Source organism: Micropterus salmoides, unplaced genomic scaffold (genome assembly GCF_014851395.1).
Source record: "Micropterus salmoides isolate LMB-PRFRI ecotype aquatic unplaced genomic scaffold, ASM1485139v1 Ms_hic_scaffold_18, whole genome shotgun sequence".
NCBI classification, from domain to species: Eukaryota; Metazoa; Chordata; class Actinopteri; order Centrarchiformes; family Centrarchidae; genus Micropterus; species Micropterus salmoides.
Genome location: NW_024040928.1, coordinates 524,714 through 543,510, shown reverse-complemented (window position 1 = coordinate 543,510; position 18,797 = coordinate 524,714). Strand labels below are relative to the sequence as shown.

At 42.1% G+C, this 18,797-nt stretch overlaps 1 protein-coding gene across 1 annotated transcript; it reads right to left on the bottom strand.

The window, feature by feature from the left end:
• Positions 1–2,078: 2,078 nt before the first annotated feature.
• nus1 (NUS1 dehydrodolichyl diphosphate synthase subunit) lies at positions 2,079–14,203 on the bottom strand. Its single transcript, XM_038726740.1, has 5 exons — positions 13,646–14,203; positions 12,616–12,744; positions 4,989–5,141; positions 3,013–3,112; positions 2,079–2,810 (listed from the first exon to the last, which is right to left on the bottom strand). Exons 1-5 carry the CDS (start codon positions 14,043–14,045, stop codon positions 2,720–2,722), a joined length of 873 nt encoding a protein of 290 aa, XP_038582668.1. The 5' UTR covers positions 14,046–14,203; the 3' UTR covers positions 2,079–2,719.
• Between the last annotated feature and the right edge of the window lie 4,594 nt (positions 14,204–18,797).

Here is an 18,797-nt window from a genome sequence, read left to right as displayed (position 1 = left end):
TGTATTGTGTTTTGGAGGCACTACCTCCTGGTACAATAAGACCTCATTACTATCTATCTCTACTATAAAAACATTTTGTGGCCCAAGTTAGACGAGGCACGGAACACAAGCAGTAGGTTAAGTTGAGCAGGAAGTGGGCCTTTAAAACTGTGTGGTAATCACTTTCCTTTGGTTTGTCCAGCCTGTCTTATTGTCCAACCTTGTTTTTAGGGATGTCAAATATTTACATGGTGAGTATAAAGTTATTTTTACTGTCTGTCAAATCTATGAAAGTAAGACACAAGTTGAGTATGAAAGATTGTTCAAATCGTAGCTTGACAAAATAGTCTAAACTCAAAGTCCACTTATTGGCTTTCTGTGGAGTTTCATCATTCAGACATCAGGCCTTTCTCATTTCCCAAATTTGTGCCTCCTCGCCTTGCGTCTTAGTCCCTCCCACCCAAGAGCAAGAGAGAGACGTTGAGGAAACAGCCGTTTAATGAAATAAGATGTCCTTTCCTCAGAGCTGTCATTTTCAAGTAACAGTTAAATATGACATGTTGCTCAGCTGCATCATCTGTCCACTGTATGAGCTGTGATCTCTGTCAGAGGAGCAGACCGGCTGTCAGCACTAATACATAAAGGCTGCACCTTTTGCCTGTAAACAGGGGATCATTTCAGCTCTCAGCCTGATTAGGGGAGCGTTTCATCATCAGTCCCTGTAAGAAATGGCACAGTAACATTTATCTCATATAGCCCTAATTCCAACTGTCATCGCAGGACTCTACAGTTGGAATGACGTGCAGACTACATAGGCACTATTATTATAATATGAAACACAGCAGATCAGTGCTGACTGCTCTGGTTGATATTAAAGCCTAATAATTTGACGTCAACAGCTGTTTGCACTGTTGGTCACGATAATAGAAGGTGAATTGGTGTGATCAGCTCTGACCTTATCTGAATACTCATGTAAGCATACATCATCAACCCGCCCCACCACCAACTAATTATTTTATCCGATTTAGAGACCAGCACCTGCATGTGCATTTTACCCCACCTCCACCGGCCTTCCATTGAATTTCTTTATTCTGTTGTATTGATGTTTGTGTTTTCTTTGACGATTTACTTTGACGGTTGAGAGGCTGCTGTCAGTCATCAACGTTTCCAACCGTGCAGTAAAGGCACAGCAAATTTCGTGGGACAAAATTTTAAAAAAAATGCAGTAATAAACTTGATAGGACAGACAGAGAGACAAATAATTAAACTTTTAGCCTCTGTAATGTGTAGACGCTCTGATGGAGCTCAGGATTGATCAGGAGGTGGTGGGGGGGGTGCTTTACTCCAGACAGTTTTACTGTATGAACCTGGACTGTGTGTGCGAGCTTTTGCATGTGTAGAGGAACACAGAACATTATTTAAAATTAGAGCTCGACTGATCCCGTCAGTGTGTCGGGAGATTTAAATATTAATATATGTTGCTGTGGCTTGTGTGTAAATGCGCAGTGTCTCTGGAGAGGACCTTCACCCAGCCAGCTGCTATTCAGTGTTCATTTTGCGATCGCGCTGCCCATCCACACATCACATTCAACAATAACATCAGTGATATCAAAGTTAAATGACATCAAGGAATGCGGTTAGAACAGCGTTTTATGAGGCGCTACACTGACGGTGAAGGGCAGAAAGTTTTATCGATTTGTATTTGATCATTTTAAATAACTAATACAACTTATGAATACAACAGGAACACTGTAGTCACGCCTCTTTTAAACGTCACAGCTGAAATGACTTGTGTAAAGGATACACTGGTGTGTCAGCGCTTATAGCTCCTCCAGATTTTAGGAATTGAGATTTCCTTCAAGATGGTGCTCTGAGATTGATTTCCGGGTCACAGGCTAGATGATCGAGAAGGCAATGAGGCACACATTTGGGAAATCAGAAAAGCCCATCATCTCACGGTCACTTCTCAGAAAGCTCCAGCATGGAACTTTAGTTATATGATAACTGCTAGCTCTGTTAAGGAAGGTCAGAATTAGTTAATGTTCTTTAGTGACATATGAGGAACTCTTCTGTACATGCCGTCAGTAGACACAAGGACAGACAGTGCAGGTCTTTATTTCAGAGCTTGGTCAGTCTAACAGGAGTCACAAACAAACCATGAACACATGACTGCAAGCTGGGGGCCACAGGGATAAACACAGAGCCACATGAATTTCTCATATTTACACATTATTAAGCACTCTGTCCCAAAGCCCAAACTCGTGTTGTTGGTAGTTCAGCTGCTCTCTAAAATGCAGCTGTCTTTCCCAGGATGCCTGTAGAAGATGGGGACAAAGCCGCGTTTCTTCTTTGTTATGCGCTGCGTGAAGGCTAGTCATTTTCTAAGTCTCCAGCAGTAAACAGCAGCTGGAGCCTGAATGATAAACAGTGAGCCAGAGGGTCTGAGAGGACAGAACAGGGTTTGTGGAACGCAGAGTCTGTGCAGACAGTCTTCTTGTGTCTCTAATGGCTTGGAGAGCCTTTTCCAGATGTCCTGGAATGTGAGTTTATTATAGGACGAGAGCTGGTAGCAGGAAGTGAGCTGGCTGGCTATGTCTACTTGTTTCCATGTCTTCAAGCTTGAGTCTTAGGCTGATACAGATGCAGGAGATGGGCAGAGTTGGGGAGAGGAGTAGTGAGGGCTCACCACCTGTCCGAACTCTCCTTTTTGTGTCTGAAGAACCTGAGGGTGGTCTGCACATCACTGGCCAAGCCGCTGCTGACAGGCGCCGTACTGCTGCAGGGCACCTAACACGTCCTCGTAGGAGATGTTTCTGTGGGAGGGTAGGGAGCTGAGGACAAACACAGAAAAATACAGTGCCATCTACTGCTTTTTTGTAATATTCACAATGGCAGAGTAGTTTGATAATGAAGCCTGAATCTTCTGCTTGTGTATTCAGAATCAGGTCTAAATTACAATTATTTGTGTCCAAGTCACTGATATATTTAACTGACAAGTCTGAACACAAACACCAACGGCAGGCAGTAGCTTACATGAATTCAGTGAGTCTGATGTGCCAGGGCAGGAAGCCTAATGTGCTGTCCACAGGACCAAACTTCACCACCAGCTCAGGGTCTGGAATGTTCTTTGACTCTGAAACAAGCACAGACAGGCAGCAGGTCATCAGCAGAAGTGATGGAACAGGATATGTGAATGCGAATATGAATATGTGAAGCCTTTTCTTTGGTCTGACTCTCGGGCAAAGAGCTCCACCACACCACACCTAACTGTTACGCCTGGAAGGAACGGCACAGGCAGAGGGCAGAGAGCACAATGGCCTCTGTGCCATTGTGTCTGTGTGTCATGTCAACTGTATATAAAAGCTCTTCACAATGCAGAGAATAAATGTTGCTATTCTGTCTGCCAGGCGCAACATTTGTCTAATGCAGATGCTATCACACACTGCAGAGTGACGTGACAGCATGAGAAAGCGACTTTTTCTTGAAACAAGATCTGCTGATGCCAGGAATCCATTTACTGTGACAGAGAGAACTATGGAGACCTCCCTGGGGAACTACACACTATTTTAAGGTGACAGTACTTTGTTATTAATGAATTTGTAATTATAGAAGAAACTGCCATTTGAAATGACTGTCCAAAGATGTGTTGTTTCACACTGTAGACAAAAATGTGGGTGGCCACATTAAAAAAGCAAGTTGCTGTGGAAATTAACTTTTTGGCTCACCTGCCAAGGTGGCTGGTAGATGAAAAAAATCCACCGGCCAAACATATTTTTTACCGGCCAAAATAATAAATTGCCTTTTGTGTTACTGTCAAGTTATCCGTTTAAATATGTGCAGTTTCCCCACTTGAAAGAGAATATGTCCACTCGAAGATGTTTTTAACTGGATTCCACTCAATGACTAAACAGCTGTTTCTTTTTTTTCTCCTTTTTTATTCTTGCAGATTTAGTTCTTTTTTTTTCTTGAGTTCCCATCAGTGCAATTCATCGTCAATTATACGCCATTAGGTGAAAAACCTTTAAATAAACCCAAAAAGAAATGCATACTTATTTCACCTTAAAGTACATTAAGCAACCTCAGATCAACTACACATACATCAATACATTCAGCTCATTTAAGCAACAGCATATAGATCACGCCGCAGTCTTGCTCTTCCGCGGTATTTGTTTGTATGATCCATGCTCTATCCCGGAAAGTGACAATGCCGTGCGTCTTTTTAAACGCTCCGTGTAGCCATCAGCATTGGTTGGTTCCGTTTGATCTCCTCTCTGCAGTCAGTCCGTCAGTGGCCGCTTATTACTTTATTTAATTTTTATTTATTTTGTCTACCCCCAAGACCCGCTACATTTCAATTCTAGTTTGACTTGACAGTTACATATACACTTGTTTCTGTCCTTTTATTTGAGATAATAAGGTATTATGTCAAATCCAAACTTAAAGAAGAGGCCAGAGTGAAATTTGAAGCAAAATTATATTATTGCTATTAAATGTACTTGAAACATAACAGTAAATTGTTTTATAAACTTACAACAACTTTTATAAAAACTTTTAATTATTCAACTTAAATTTTATCACTGCTCACTCTTAATAATGCTTTATCATTCAACTTAAACCTCCTCATCGTGTGTCCCTAGATTTTGTGGCAGTGCACCTAAATTAAACATTTACGCGCAATGGTATACAAGCAATGGTTACCAAAAACTTAGTCTGGAGCCCTGTGTTGATAATGATATTCTAATGTCACCTGTTATTTACACTCAAGTGTTTCTGTTGTTTAGTTTTCCAGTATTCCAGCAGCTGTGATGCAGTGCTGCATGCCTTGTGTTCTCCACAGATGTGTTTAAGATTTTCACTAGCACAGGATCCAATTCTTGTTTTGAGAGTAACGTGTTGCAGTAAGACCATATTAACAGTGTACAGAAACCATAAAGCTGAGACATAGTAGACCTGATTGATCCCAACACATACTGCATCCCAAACAGAGACATGTTAGGATGAAGCGGTACCTCTGAGCAGGACATCTAGCATGGAGACGCTGATGTCTCTGGAGCTCCTCTCTTTGTTCTCCACAGAGCGACAGAGCTGCTGCGCTGCCTGGACAATGCTTTGCTTCCCGTCCTCTGGAGACAACACTTTCACTGTGGGCCTGCAGGAAACCACTGACACACACACACACACACACACACACACAGTATAAAGTATAATAACCTAAGCTCGATAAAACTGGCAAAACCAATAACATGGACGAAACCCACTGCAGTTACGTCAAATTAAACAAAAACACTGTCATTAAAAGAAATCAACTACATGAACTAATTCTATAATAAGCTGAAATGTGCATTGTGTTTAATGAGAAGCACATTTTACAAACTTGGAAAATGACAAAACAGATGATATATACCACTGATCAGGAATGAAGAGACCATATTATAAATAAAAGAAATGATTCAATTCTTTTTGGAGTTTCTTTAGTAATACAGTCCTTCCAAAAAATGACAACAGAAGGAGTGTTGTTTATTTGGGCTCCGATATCAGTAAGGATTAAGGATTCAAGTTAAAGAAACTATTTTGCTGACTGATTCGTACAATGAAGCAGTAGTAATAAAGGATTTCCAAACCCATGTAAGGAGGCATTGATATCCCAGTTAAGGTGGGGGGGGGATCAATACATCTAAATAAAACTAAGATATGTATGCCTGTAGGCAGTGGGCAACTCGGTCTTCCAGATATAGAAATGTATAATATGGCCTTTGACATGAGGGTGGCACGGTTCAAACCCCGGTAGCCCCTGCCTTTCTGTGTGGAGTTTGCATGTTCCCCCGTGTCTGCGTGGGTTCCCTCTGGGTGCTCCGGCTTCCTCCCACCCTCCAAAGACATAGGCTAGGTTAATTGGTGTCTCCAAAATTGTCCTTAGGTGTGGATGTGAGTGTGAGTGGTTGTCTGTCTATGCGATGGACTGGCGACCTGTCCAGGATGTACCCCGCCTTTCGCCCGATGGGATTGGCTCCAGCCCCCGCGACCCTGTATGCAGGATAAGTGGTTGACGATGGATGGATGGATGGATGGATGGGCCTTTGACATAGCTAAATAAGATGAACATAGTACGCAGTCATTTAGGCTAGACTGAACTGGAGCAATCGTTACATGTGCTGTCTCAGAAAAGACAGATGAAAAAGCAGTCAGCAGTTCATACATTGACTGAATAAACCCTTTCAAGCAAAAGTACTCATGCATATCGAATAATGAGCAGGAAGAAGCCTGGAATTGGAAGTTTGCACAAAGTTTTTCACAGAAACTGGGTTATTGTGTTAGAGCTTCAGGTCAATCAAATTTGTTCAAAACTGTTCGACTTTGGATTGATTAGACAACATGAAAAATAAATGCCAGTACTTCCAATTCACATGGCATGTGTTTCCCACGTGTGTAACCATTGTGGTTAAGGTCTGATTTGGACTAATGTTTGTGCATTCATTATAACAGGGTGGTGTGTCTGAACAGGTGGTCAGCAGCAAAAGGAGTGCCACAGGGGACAGTACTTCTCTTCTCTGTATTTCTCTTCACGCTTTACACCTCGGACTTCCAGCACAACTCAGATTTCTGTCATCTACAGACGTACTCAAATGAACAACCTCCACCTCCTAAACGTGACAAAGACGAAGAAGATGGTGTTGGACTTTAAGAGGACCAGGACAACAACACTGAACACCATTCATCTTCTGGGAGAGGAGGTGGAGGTGGCTGAGAACTTATATATATCTGTGTGTACACCTTGACATCAGACTGAACTGGAAATACAACACTGAGGCCATCTTCAAACCAGAGGGCCAGAGCAGACTCTACTTCTTGAGGAAGCTTAGGTCCTTTAATGTCTGCAGAAGTTTGCTGTATATGTTCCATCAGTCTGTTGTCAAAAGCCCAATTTTCTTTGCAGCCATCTGCTGGGGCAACAGCATCAGAGCCAGTGACAGCAAGAGACTGAACAAGCTAATAAAGAAGGCTGGCTGGGGTCTGCTCTGGGGCCCCTGGAGTTGGTTGTGGAGAGAAGAATGTTACACAAATTGTTTAACATCATGGCCAACACTTCACATCCGCTGCACAACCTGTAGCAAGGACCGTTACAGAAAGTCCTTCCTACCCACTGCCATCAGAATACACAACAAATCTCCTCTGTGCAGGGAGAGGAGACTGAAGGACACATGAATGTTAAGGACATTACACTACAGTTAATACAAGTGATGTATCTTTAATATGCGCACAGTTGCACTTGTGTATAAATCTCATTTTTGTAAATATACGTTGTAAATATATTTTTAAGTAAATTTTGCACATTATATGTTAGTTTGTGTGAATATGTCTGCTCTGTAAATTTTTGTAATCTGTCTTAATTTTGCTGCTGCAACACCGCAATTTCTCCTCGGGGAACAATAAAGTTCTATCTATCTAACAATCACTCATCATATATGTCAAAAATAAAGAATATTGTCTAGACCTGCTCTATATGAAAAGTGCAATGAGATAAATGTTGTTATAAACTGAACTGAATATAGTAGTAGTGTACCTCGCCTATTACAGACTGGAAAGGCTCTGTTTTTTTTCCTGCAAAGTAGGCTCAAATGACATGGCCTAACTATACTCGAAAACTCACCAAAATTTGCAAACATGTCAGAACCGGTGAAAAATTTCGTATTCTACAAGTTTAGCACATGGGCGTGGCAAAATGACTCGCTAGCGCCACCTAGAAAATTGGAAAAGATTAGCCCCTCGTTCACGTTCAACCTACATGTACGAAATTTTCTGGGGACATGTATCATATCAAGACGCACAAAAAAGCCTCAAGAACCCATAGCCTAAACCCAACAGGAAGTCGGCCATAATCGGATAATTTACACACTTCGTACTTTAACGAACTCCTCCTAGGGATTTAGTCCGACCGACCTCAAATTTGTGCTGTGCCTTCTAAAGGCACTGAAGATGAAAAGTTGTGCTATTTGCGAGTTTTCGTCAATGGGTGTGTCCGTGGCGTGGCGTCAGAGATCAAGTCTTCGCCATGACACAGGAAGTTGTTGTAACTTACGTGTACATGCTCACATCTGAAACAAACTTTACGTGCTTGATAACTCTCCCACCCCGCAGACATCTACACACCAATACCGATTTATATTCATAGCGGCAAGTGCTATGTAGCTCCACATAGGGGACACCGGAAGTAACATATACCACCTTCATGCGGCGTCGGAACCGCATAGGAAATTCACAGCTGCACCGGCAGAGCTCCAGAATATGCAACTCGGCCGGCTCACACGCGGACGCGCTACAAGAGCGAGAGCCCGCCCAACGCTGCTTGCAGCTTTAATTATACTTATAATACTTATATATACACTTATAAAAGCACATGTGAGGAAAGTACAGTGATCCAACTCAAGGACAGGTCGGACAAGTCATGAATACACTGCAGGTCAAATGTATAATGTAAAAGCAATTGCTCATTATTTAGCATATCCATTATATTCTCCCGGTCATGAAACACTCTTCTCAGGATATGTTCCATTCCTTTATTTTTCGCCATAAACTCAGCCATGTAGCGGTTAAGATAAAGCCAGAGGTACCTTAAATTTTTTCCCTTAGTTTTGTTGCTAAGGTCTTTTGTGCAAAGGTTTAAAAGGTGTGTCCACATAAAACACAAATTTAATCCTCTCAAGGCTTTCCTTGCTGGGGTTTTATCACTGGACAATTGCCAAGTGTTCACACACACACACAATGTGATAACGCGAATAAACACAACCCGCAATTACTACAGCTGTATGAACCCAAAGTAAATATTTTGCTGTGATTCAATTGTAATAAACGGATCAAACTGATGCAGAAATAACTACAGTATGATGCAGATTTTTTTAATACATGAATTCATGCTTTGTCAGCTCTGTCAGCAAGTCAGCAGAACAACAACTTTTTAAATGTTTGTTTTCTGAATGGAGTTCGGATCGGATGCCATAGTAGCGTACTACTCGTCATTAATAAAGGAAAATAGGAACAACCCCAGGTTTCTTTTCAGCACTGTAGCCAGGCTGACAGAGAGTCACAGCTCTATTGAGCCAAGTATTCCCATAGCTCTCAGTAGTTACGACTTCATGAGCTTCTTTAATGATAAAATTCTAACTATTAGAAACAAAATTCACCAAGACCTGCCCTTAACTGGCACCAACTTATCTCTTAACTCAGGAACCTTAGAAACAGCTCTAGAACCAGATATAGGTTTAGACTGTTTTGCTTCCCTCAATCTTTACCAACTAACTTCAATAATTTCTTCATCTAAACCATCAACCTGCCTCTTAGACCCCATCCCGACTAGGTTGCTTAAAGATGTTTTACCCTTAGTCAGCACTTCTATACTAGATATGATCAATCTATCTTTATCAACAGGCTATGTACCACAGTACTTTAAAATAGCTGTAATTAAACCTCTTCTGAAAAAGCCCAAACTTGATACGGATATTTTAGCTAACTATAGACCTATATCTAACCTTCCATATCTCTCTAAGGTTCTGGAGAAAGCAGTTGCTAAACAGCTGTGTGACTTTCTACAGAGCAATAGTTTATTTGAGGATTTTCAGTCAGGATTTAGAGCTCATCATAGCACAGAGACAGCACTGGTGAAAATTACTAATGACCTCCTTATTGCATCAGACAAAGTACTTGTCTCTGTACTGGTTTTATTAGATCTTAGTGCTGCATTTGATACCATTGACCATCAGATTCTACTGCAGAAACTGGAACATTTCATTGGCATTAAAGGAACCGCTCTAAGCTGGTTTAAGTCCTATTTATCAGATCGATTTCAGTTTGTACATGTTAACGAGTCCTCCATGCACGCCAAAGTTAGTCATGGAGTTCCTCAAGGATCTGTCCTCGGACCAATCGTCTTCACTTTATATATGCTTCCTTTAGGCAATATTATCAGGAAATATTCCATAAACTTTCATTGTTATGCAGATGATCCTCAGTTATATCTATCGATCAAGCGAGATGAAACTCATCAGTTAGCTAAACTTCAAATGTGCCTTCAGGATGTTAAAACCTGGATGACCTGTAATTTTCTAATGTTAAACTCAGATAAAACTGAAGTTATTGTTCTGGGGCCTAAGCACCTCCGTGACGCATTATCTAAAGATACAGTTTCCCTTGATGGCATCGCCCTGGCCTCCAGCACAACTGTCAGGAATTTTGGAGTTATCTTTGATCAGGACATGTCGTTTAAGTCTCACATTAAGGAAATTTCAAGGACTGCCAGGAACCAGGAAAAGAGATCATATTTCTCCTGTTTTAGCTTCTTTGCATTGGCTTCCAGTAAAATCCAGAATAGAATTTAAAATCATTCTTCTTACCTACAAAGCTCTTAATGGTCAGGCATCTTATCTTAAAGAGCTCATAGTACCTTAGCACTGCGCTCCCAGAATGCAGGGTTACTTGTGGTTCCTAGAGTCTCCAAAAGTAGACTAGGAGCCAGAGCGTTCAGCTATCAAGCTCCTCTCCTGTGGAACCAGGTTCCAGTTTGGGTTCAGGAGGCAGACACCATCTCCACATTTAAGAGTAGGCTTAAGACTTTCCTCTTTGATAAAGCTTATAGTTAGGGCTGGCTCAGGTGAGTCCTGAACCATCCCTTAGCTATAGGCCTAGACTGCCGGGGGATTTCCTATGATGCACTGAGCTTCTCTCTCCTCTCCAACTTTCTCTCCCTCTGTATGCAACCTCATCCCATTATTGCATGTTACTAACACAACTTCTCCCCTTTCCGGTAGTCCTGTGCTTTCTCGTCCCTCTCCTCTCTCCTCCTATCACTTCCTGCAGGTTTTCTGGCTCTGGAGCTATGGAGTCTGGATCTGTGGCTGCGGGTCACCTGCTGTGTTCCTGCTCGACACCCTCTGCTACAACAACTATTGTTACTAGTCCTATTGTTATTATTATTGTTATTATAATCATTAACATTACGATTGTTATCATTAACACTACTATACATATCTGTACCATTTTTCATTTAGTCTATAGCAACATCACCTTTACGGTCTGTACCACCTCTCAGTATTGTGTAGGCTGCCTCCCTCCCCTCTCTCCTTCCATCCCTCTCTTTTTCTCTCTGTTCCTCTCCTGCCCTCTCTCTCTCTCTCCCTCTCTCTCCTTCACTCCCAACCGGTCGAGGCAGATGGTCGCCCACCCTGAGCCATGGTTCTGCTCGAGGTTTCTGCCTCTTAAAAGGAAGTTTTTCCATGTCTCTGTCTCCTAGTGCTTGCTCTTGGTGGGAATTGTTGGGCTTCTGTAAATATCATCATAGAGTATGGTCTAGACCTGCTCTTTTATGAAAAGCGCTGTGAGATAACTGTTGTTGTTATTTGGCGCTATATAAATAAAATTGAATTGAATAGATAAGTACAATGATAGCTGGAATAAAGTTAACTCACTGGTTGAACTCATCAGGTAGCTCTGGCGGCCTACTGACGCTAATAACAACAGTGGAACCGGAAATGCACGGAAACCCCCGCTGAGTAAAAAGCTAATTTAGCAAAAAAAAAAACAGCAGTTTGCTCTGAGCTCCTCCCATGTGTAAACAGTGTAGTTGTTTAATCCAGACCAACTACGGCTGTTTATTTGTCCAAAAGCTACAGCGTTGCTCTCGGCCGAGCTCTGCCTGGTCCTATCCAAACAACGCTCTGAAGCCATCGGTGACATCATGTGAAGTTCTCACTCAAGTTGAAAAATTTGAACTCGAACCAGCGAATGTCGCAACAAACACACCTTCTGCACTTTCCGCACCGCCTGGAGTGAACACCATAACACACTTAAGGGATTCCTTAAGTATAAGACCAAGATACAGAGAAAACATGAAACACTTTAAGGAAAGCTTAAGGATAATATTTATGGGTATGTTGTGCAATTGAATGTTTTTTGAAGAAACCTTAATTTAGACTTTAAGGAAAATCTTAATTCAAGGTGTTTTGTGCAAACGGCCGCAGCTCTCTGCAATAGCCACCAAGATTACCATGTTCTTATGTGTGATCTTTTTAAGTGTACAGTGAGCAAACCAACCATGAGAGATGAGAAAGTAAAGCTGTGCCCGGATTAACAACACAGCTAATCAACAATTTTCATTTCATATGTACTAGCAAAATAATTTGGTTTAAAGGTGCTGTGGGGGAAAACTTCTTTCTGAAAAAAAACATTCTATATGCAAAGTTCAAAAACTAATCCCAACTCTATCCAGAACAAGGAGTCAACCAGGATTTGTTACTTAGGGGAGCCCTATATACCAAGAACCACTGCGTTGCTCTGTCAGCGCTGCCTCCATCATGGCTTACATATCTGTTATGTTAATGAAGTGAAAGAATGAATTAATTCAGTGAAATGAAATATAATACCCCACTGCTTTACATTCTCTTAATTGTTTCAATAAACTTAATCTGAACTGCAGTCTAGTGTGAGTGGGAACACCCAGATCCTGTTATAATCCAGCTGGGGAAACCTGGCTCTCCTTTACTTGACATTTAAGAAATCAGTTTACTGGAGAAAGCAGACTGTAACCCGATTATACTGAAATGCATGTAAATGCCCTGACTGAAATAACAGCAGAATACAAGTCCTCACCATGGTGCTGATGATCACTACCAGTGCTCAAGAACTCCACACTGTATTTTGATCCGTCCACACCCAGCAGGTCCTGCTGCTGCCTTACTATCTCCTCCAGCAGACGGGAGTTGTTCTTCCGAAAGATACCTTAAGTAAGGGAAACAGGTGAGTTAAATCCAGAATAAAAAAATAATTTTTATTTATTTCACTAAGATGGTGAAGGAGAAAACAGCAAATGCTACAAAGGGAAGGAGATAAAAGCATACCAAATGTGTTCCATCCAAGTTAAAGTTGTTAAAAGTTTAGCAAATTGTGCTAAATAAACCTCCAGGTGTTCTGTTCATCCACAGTGAATACACACTGCAATAAGTCACACTGGGTTCCACATTTAACCAGGAAAATCATTTAAACCCAAATAATAAATATCACCTTTTCAACAGGCATTTCTGTTTCCTCAGAGAATAGGGGAAAAAAGCATTGTCTCGGCATAACGGATGCACATAATGTGGAGCAAACTACTATAATCTCTAGTCACATGACATTACCCAAACAAGCCATGGGAGGAGGGATGGATCATTTCTTTACATTGTGTAAATGATGGTCAGATGAAACATTATGAAAGTCAAAAACAAGCCAAACTCAAAGGAAGCCCCAACACAATGGACAAACAAGTGTTCAGTCAAAGGGATATGTATATCTGACCACATCTGGATTAAAGTGCAGTTATGCACACTTTTGAATATTCAGAGGCCAGAATTTACTTTAAAACACCAACAAAAAGAAGACACAAGGACAGACCCTGACAAATGTAACATTCCGGTTTTATTCATTTGGGGATGATTGACACATTGACTGTCTTAACCTTTATGTTTAACCCATTGGATATAAAATGACTCAGTGGGAACATTAGAGTGTAGTTTGCAGCACAAGATCAAGTGTGTTAAGTTTGATACATTATTATAGAAAGGCAAATGAAATAGTATGTACAACCAGCAGACACATACAGCAGACTGTACCACAGTTAAGTAACTTAGTGTAAAATGTTTACCGTGATGATCATATACGCTGACATAAGATATACCGACAGCCATACACCAGACCACCAGGTTGGCTATGTCCGTATAGCTGGGCTCTTCTTCCGCTACCAACAGGCCGATGTGGACCGGCAGTTTCTCCAGAGACCTGCCGTCAGACAGCCACCGTGACCGGCGGCTGGCATTCCGGTTTCCATTTACCGGGTTAGCGTTAGCATCAGGGTTATGATTTAAATTCTTCTGATGATCCGACAGCCCAGCCACGGCTAAAGGCAGTAGCAGGGCGGCCATCGCGCGCTCCCACAACCGGCCCTTCCAGCTCTTAAGTCGGACACGGAGCCAGGAGATGAGCGCTCTGTTGACGTGGACGACAACTAGCAAGAGCCGCCATAACAAGCCGTAGAGCAGCGCCATTAGTGTCCCTTTTCCTTCTAAGTACAGTCTTAAAGGACGGTGGCGAGACTTTGCAGTACAGGCGCTTGTATCTCTCGTATTATCTGCCTGCTAAATGTGTTTCGGCATTACCTGCTGCCCAGCCTGCCTGCCGCCATCTTCCTCTCTCCTTGGTAACCCCTAACCTGTGAACCCTCAGCGTGATACACGTAGCTTGCTGATTGGACAAGATAAGAGTGACGAACTGCTATGCATGTGCCGACACACACGATTGGTGGTTGGCAACCAGCGTTTAGCACATAATAGCAGCATTACTGTCACCTACCGGACTGGAGTGTGAAACAGGTGCTTGACAGACTTAACATACCTACCTGAAATCAAATAAACAAACACAACCAATTAACAAAAACAAAACACAAAAAATTAAATCCTCTCCATTAATCCCGTATTCCGTCCTTCGGATATTTAATGAGGTGCTTAGATATTCCCCATGCTTTATCCCCAAGGAAGTTCTCCACAGTGACCCTATGCTTAGCTTTCTCTAAAACTGCTGCTATTTTCCTCCTCGCCTTCACATAGCCCCTACACTGAAACAGCACATGTTGAATTGTCTCTAAACTATTACATTTAGCACAATGTCCATTTGGGTGTCTATGAAGATTCTCAGTCATCCAGGTCATAGTTATCCAACGAAGGTTAAAATCAAGGGCAACTGGACTTGGTTGAAGATACTGGAAGACGTTTTGTCCCTAGTCCAAAGGACTTCTTCAGTTCTGACTGACTGGCAGGGAAACTCAGCTATTTAAGGATAAGGATTATTATTATTATTTAACCTCAGTGGGGTCGTTGGCCCGGGTCATCGATACCGCTGGTTCTTGTTGCTGTGACGACAGTCGTTATAGTCGTTAAGACTACCTGTGGCCAAGACTGAACGACCATCGTTGGTATCTTCACCTGAGGCCAATAGTTTACGTTTGTTGAGTTTCCTGGGAAGTGATGAAAGGACAGCATTGTAAGTGGGGGATAAGTGGTGGCGTAGACCCCCTCCCCTGTTCAATGACGGCTTCTCAACCCTGGTGTAGATGGCTTCCTTGACACCTCTTTCAAACCATCCATCTTCTCTGTCTATAATGTGCACCTGGTGGTCCTTAAACGAGTGTCCTCTGTCCTTCAGATGTAAGTAGACTGCAGAGTCTTGAGCTGAGGAGTTGGCCCTTCTGTGTTGAGCCATGCGTTTGTGTAGTGGTTGTTTAGTCTCCCCAATATACAGGTCTGTGCATTCCTCACTGCATTGGACCACATACACTAGATTGCTTTTCTTGTGTTTGGGTGTGCGGTCTTTGGGGTGTACCAGCATCTGTCTTAGTGTGTTCTTGGGTTTAAAAAACACAGGGATGTTATGTTTGTTGAAAATCCTCCTGAGTTTCTCTGATACTCCAGACACGTATGGAATCACAATGTTGTTGCGTTTGACCTTCTTTTCCTCCTCCCCTGTAGTTTTGTTCTTCTTGGATCTTGTGGCTGTTTTCACAAAGGTCCATTTAGGGCAGAGGTCACTAATAGGCGGACCGCGGTCCGGATCCGGACCCAGCCGCCGTCCTCTCCGGACCGCCGACCTATTCAATTCAATTCAATTCAATTCAATTTTATTTATATAGCGCCAAATCACAACAACAGTTATCTCACAGCGCTTTTCATAAAAGAGCAGGTCTAGACCGTACTCTGTGATGTTATTTACAGAAGCCCAACAGTTCCCACCAAGAGCAAGCACTAGGCGACAGAGGCAAGGAAAAACTTCCTTTTAAGAGGCAGAAACCTCGAGCAGAACCATGGCTCAGGGTGGGCGGCCATCTGCCTCGGCCGGTTGGGGTGAAGGAGAGAGAGAGAGAGAGAGAGAGAGAGAGAGAGAGAGAGAGAGAGAGAGAGAGAGATGTAAGGAGAGAGAGAGGGGAGGGAGGCAGCCTACACAATATACACAGAGGTACAGACAGTGAAGGTAATGTTGCTATAGACTAAATGAAAAATGGTACAGATATTTATAATAGTGTTAATGGTAACCATCGTAATGTTAATGATTATAATAACAATAATAACAATAAACTAGCAACAATAGTCGTTGCAGTAGAGGGTGTCGAGCAGGAACACAGGGGCAGCAGGTGACCCGCAGCCACAGATCCAGACTCCACAGCTCCAGAGCCAGAAAACCTGCAGGAAGTGATAGGAGAGAGGAGAGAGACGAGAAAGCACAAGACTACCAGAAAGGGGAGAAGTTGTGTTAGTAACATGCAATAATGGGATAAGGTTGCATACAGAGGGAGAGAAAGTAGAGGAGAGAGGAGCTCAGTGCATCATGGGAAATCCCCCGGCAGTCTAGGCCTATAGCAGCATAACTAAGGGATGGTTCAGGACTACCTGAGCCAGCCCTAACTATAAGCTTTATCAAAGAGGAAAGTCTTAAGCCTACTCTTAAATGTGGAGATGGTGTCTGCCTCCTGAACCCAAACTGGAACCTGGTTCCACAGGAGAGGAGCTTGATAGCTGAACGCTCTGGCTCCTAGTCTACTTTTGGAGACTCTAGGAACCACAAGTAACCCTGCATTCTGGGAGCGCAGTGCTCTGGTGGGGTAGTAAGGTACTATGAGCTCTTTAAGATAAGATGGTGCCTGACCATTAAGAGCTTTGTAGGTAAGAAGAATGATTTTAAATTCTATTCTGGATTTTACTGGAAGCCAATGCAAAGAAGCTAAACAGGAGAAATGTGATCTCTTTTCCTGGTTCCTGTCAGAACACGTGCTGCAGCATTCTGGATCAGCTGAAGAGTCTTAATGGACTTTTTCGAGCAGCCTGATAATAAGGAATTGCAGTAATCCAGCCTAGAAGTAACAAATGCATGGACTAGTTTTTCTGCATCATTTTTAGACAGGATGTTCCTGATTTTCGCAATATTACGTAGGTGAAAAAAGGCGGTCCTTGAAATTTGCTTAATGTGAGACTTAAACGACATGTCCTGATCAAAGATAACTCCAAGATTCCTCACAGTGGTGCTGGAGGCCAAGGCGATGCCATCCAGGGAAACTATATCTTTAGATAATGCGTCACGGAGGTGCTTAGGCCCCAGAGCAATAACTTCAGTTTTATCTGAGTTTAACATGAGAAAATTACAGGTCATCCAGGTTTTAACATCCTGAAGGCACATTTGAAGTTTAGCTAACTGATGAGTTTCATCTGGCTTGATCGATAGATATAACTGAGTATCATCTGCATAACAATGAAAGCTTATGGAATGTTTCCTGATAATATTGCCTAAAGGAAGCATATATAAAGTGAAGAGGATTGGTCCAAGGACAGATCCTTGAGGAACTCCATGAGTAACTTTGGCGTGCATGGAGGACTCATCGTTAACATGTACAAACTGAAATCGATCTGATAAATAGGACTTAAACCAGCTTAGAGCGGTTCCTTTAATGCCAATGAAATATTCCAGTCTCTGCAATAGGATCTGATGGTCAATGGTATCAAATGCAGCACTAAGATCTAATAAAACCAGTACAGAGACAAGTCCTTTGTCTGATGCAATAAGGAGGTCATTAGTAATTTTCACCAGTGCTGTCTCTGTGCTATGATGAGCTCTAAATCCTGACTGAAAATCCTCAAATAAACTATTGCTCTGTAGAAAGTCACACAGCTGTTTAGCAACTGCTTTCTCCAGAACCTTAGAGAGAAATGGAAGGTTAGATATAGGTCTATAGTTGGCTAAAACATCCGGATCAAGTTTGGGCTTTTTCAGAAGAGGTTTAATTACAGCTACTTTAAAGTACTGTGGTACATAGCCTGTTGATAAAGATAGATTGATCATATCTAGTATAGAGTGCTGACTAAGGGTAAACATCTTTAAGCAGCCTAGTCGGGATGGGGTCTAAGAGGCAGGTTGATGGTTTAGATGAAGAAATTATTGAAGTTAGTTGGTAAAGATTGAGGGAAGCAAAACAGTCTAAACATGTATCTGGTTCTACAGCTGTTTCTAAGGTTCCTGAGTTAAGAGATAAGTCGGTGCCAATTGAGGGCAGGTCTTGGTGAATTTTGTCTCTAATAGCTAGAATTTTATCATTAAAGAAGCTCATGAAATCGTAACTACTGAGAGCTATGGGAATACTTGGCTCAATAGAGCTGTGACTCTCTGTCAGCCTGGCTACAGTGCTGAAAAGAAACCTGGGGTTGTTCCTATTTTCCTCTATTAATGACGAGTAGTACGCTGCTCTGGCATTACGGAGGGCCTTCCTATAAGTTTTAAGACTATCTTGCCAAATTAAACGAGAATTTTCCACTTTGGTGGAACGCCAATTCCTCTCAAGTTTCCGTGATATTTGCTTTAATTTGCGAGTTTCAGTATTATACCATGGAGCTAACCGTCTTTGTTTTAGTATTTTCTTTTTTAGAGGGGCTACAGAGTCGAGTGTCATTCGCAGCGAGCCTGCAGCACTATCAACAAGATGATCGATTTGGGAGGGACTGAAATTAGCATAGGAGTCCTCCGTTACTTTGTGACTAGATAATGTATTTAGAGCTGATGGAATCGCATCCTTAAATTTAGCTATGGCACTATCAGACAGACATCTTGTATAGAAATTTTTGCCCAATGGCGAGTAGTTCAGCAATACAAACTCAAAAGTTATCAAACAGTGGTCGGATAAAGAGGGATTCTGTGGGAACACCACTAAATGTTCAATTTCAATACCATACACCAAAACAAGGTCGAGGGTGTGGTTAAAACAG